General features: G+C 35.3%; 1 protein-coding gene across 1 annotated transcript in view; it reads right to left on the bottom strand.

Annotated features, from left to right (window-relative positions):
* Positions 1-671, bottom strand: part of LOC109465896 — a 6,329-nt gene extending 5,658 nt beyond the window's left edge. Inside the window, exon 1 of the mRNA XM_019763385.1 lies at positions 643-671. Within this exon, the coding sequence (XP_019618944.1) occupies positions 643-671 (29 nt within the window). The remainder of the gene's footprint in view (positions 1-642) is intronic.
* Positions 672-2,119: the final 1,448 nt, after the last annotated feature.

Here is a 2,119-nt window from a genome sequence, read left to right as displayed (position 1 = left end):
ATTTTCTTTCACTATCTTACTCTTCCAGACAGCAAGCAATCCTGCTTAAATTTTCTTTCTGACACACATTTCCTAAATTCTTTCCTCTGAAACTCGTCCATTGTCAATTTGTAATTGTCAATTTATGGAAACATGTAGGAAATCTGACAATTTGAGACGCTCTGAAGCCTGAACCGTTGAAATCGCTATTGATCAAAAACGTCCCATAGCGGCGAAAAGAAATCACTGCAGTGGTAGGCGCCACTTGCCAACCATTGGTACAGTCCTCTAGGTGCAGTCGTCCATTAAACTGCTAGAGGCCGATTTTGATACACGCACTTCTCCGTCGTCATTTGACCAACCTGAAGTTAGCCCTCCTTTCGGCCTTCGATTCGCAGCCTTCGATTGAGCCTTCGATTCGACATGGTAGGCTTATTTCGTAGAAGTCTTGGGCGCGAGAGCATTCTATTGTCCCATATATGCAAATGAGCACGCATACAGTATGTGAATAGACATTTCACGTACGTATGTCAAACCAAACCACAACCTTTCAAACTCTATATTCATTTGATTGAAAAGTCCTCTAATTTTAAACAACCAAATGAGTTTTTATAATCTTTAAGTGGTCAATACTATCGAATTGAATTAATTAAATAAACGCACATGGATTCATCCTGAACCGCACCCGACATGTTTCAATCAGACGCCTTCTTGCAAAGTAATGAAATAATTTCCAGTATTCAAATGGATTTTAACAATCTGTTAGAGCTCCATACAACCAAATAAAACTGGTTTATCTAACGCACATTGCGTCGTTTTGACGTCATGACGTCATGGATTAAATAAACTGTACAGATTTTCGAGGATCACGACACTAGTGGATGCATAGACATTGAACGCCATCTTGCAAAGTCAACGAATAATTTCTATGAACCAAATGTCTTTTAAACAGTCTCAAAAGGTCCATACCACAAGATTCGACTAATAAAACTAACGCACATTGCGTCGTTGTGACGCCATGACGTCATAGATTCAACCATACAGATTTCTAGGGCCTGAATCAATGTTTCTATAATGATATTCAACTACTCGTAACTAATTAACGAAATAATTTTTAGCTCCCAAATCAATTTAAACAATATTTTAGAGGTCCATACCATCAATTACAACTGATAAATCTAACGCACATAGCGTCGTTTTGACGTCATGGCGTCATAGATTAAACCATTCGGATTTGTAAGGCCTGAATCCCTGTTTATATAATGATATTCAACTACTCGTAGCTAATTAAGGAAATAATTTTTAGTTCTTAAACCAATTTTAACAATCTTTTAAAGGTCCATACAACTACTTGTAGCCAATTGAGGACATAATTTTTAGTTCTCAAATCAACTTCAACGATCTTTGAGAGGTCCATACCATAAAAAAAATGATAAAACTAACGCAAATTGCGTCGTTTTGACGTCATGACGTCATAGATCCAACACTCGATATTCGATATTCAGTATTCAAGTCAATATTCAACTACTCGTAGCTAATGAACGAAATAATTTTAAGTTTTCAAATTAATTTTTACAATCTTTTAGAGGTACATACCGTCAAATAAAACTGATAAAACTAACGCACATTGCGTCGTTTTGACGTCATGACGTCATAGATTCAACCATACAGATTTGTAGGGCCTGAATCCCTGTTTATATAATGATATTCAACTACTCGTAGCTAATTAAGGAAATAATTTTTAGTTCTTAAACCAATTTTAACAATCTTTTAAAGGTCCATACCATGAAATAAAACTGTTAAGACTAACGCACATTGCGTCGTTTTGACGTCATAGATCCAACACTCGATATTCAATTCAATATTCAACTACTCGTAGCTAATTAACGAAATAATTTCAAGTTTTCAAATCAATTTTAACAATCTTTTAGAGGTCCATACCTCCAAATTAAACTACTAAAACTAACGCACATTGCGTCGTTTTGACGTCATGACGTCATAGATTCAACCATACAGATTTGTAGGACCTAAATCCCTGTTTATATAATGATATTCAACTACTTGTAGCCAATTAAGGAAATAATTTTTAGTTCTCAAATCAACTTCAACAATCTTTTAAAGGTCAATACCATGAAATAAA

This window comes from Branchiostoma belcheri, unplaced genomic scaffold, assembly GCF_001625305.1.
Source record: "Branchiostoma belcheri isolate BF01 breed outbred unplaced genomic scaffold, Haploidv18h27 scaffold16, whole genome shotgun sequence".
Taxonomy (NCBI): Eukaryota; Metazoa; Chordata; class Leptocardii; order Amphioxiformes; family Branchiostomatidae; genus Branchiostoma; species Branchiostoma belcheri.
Note: the sequence above shows the minus strand (reverse complement) of the source record. Positions and strands in the feature narration are given on the sequence as shown.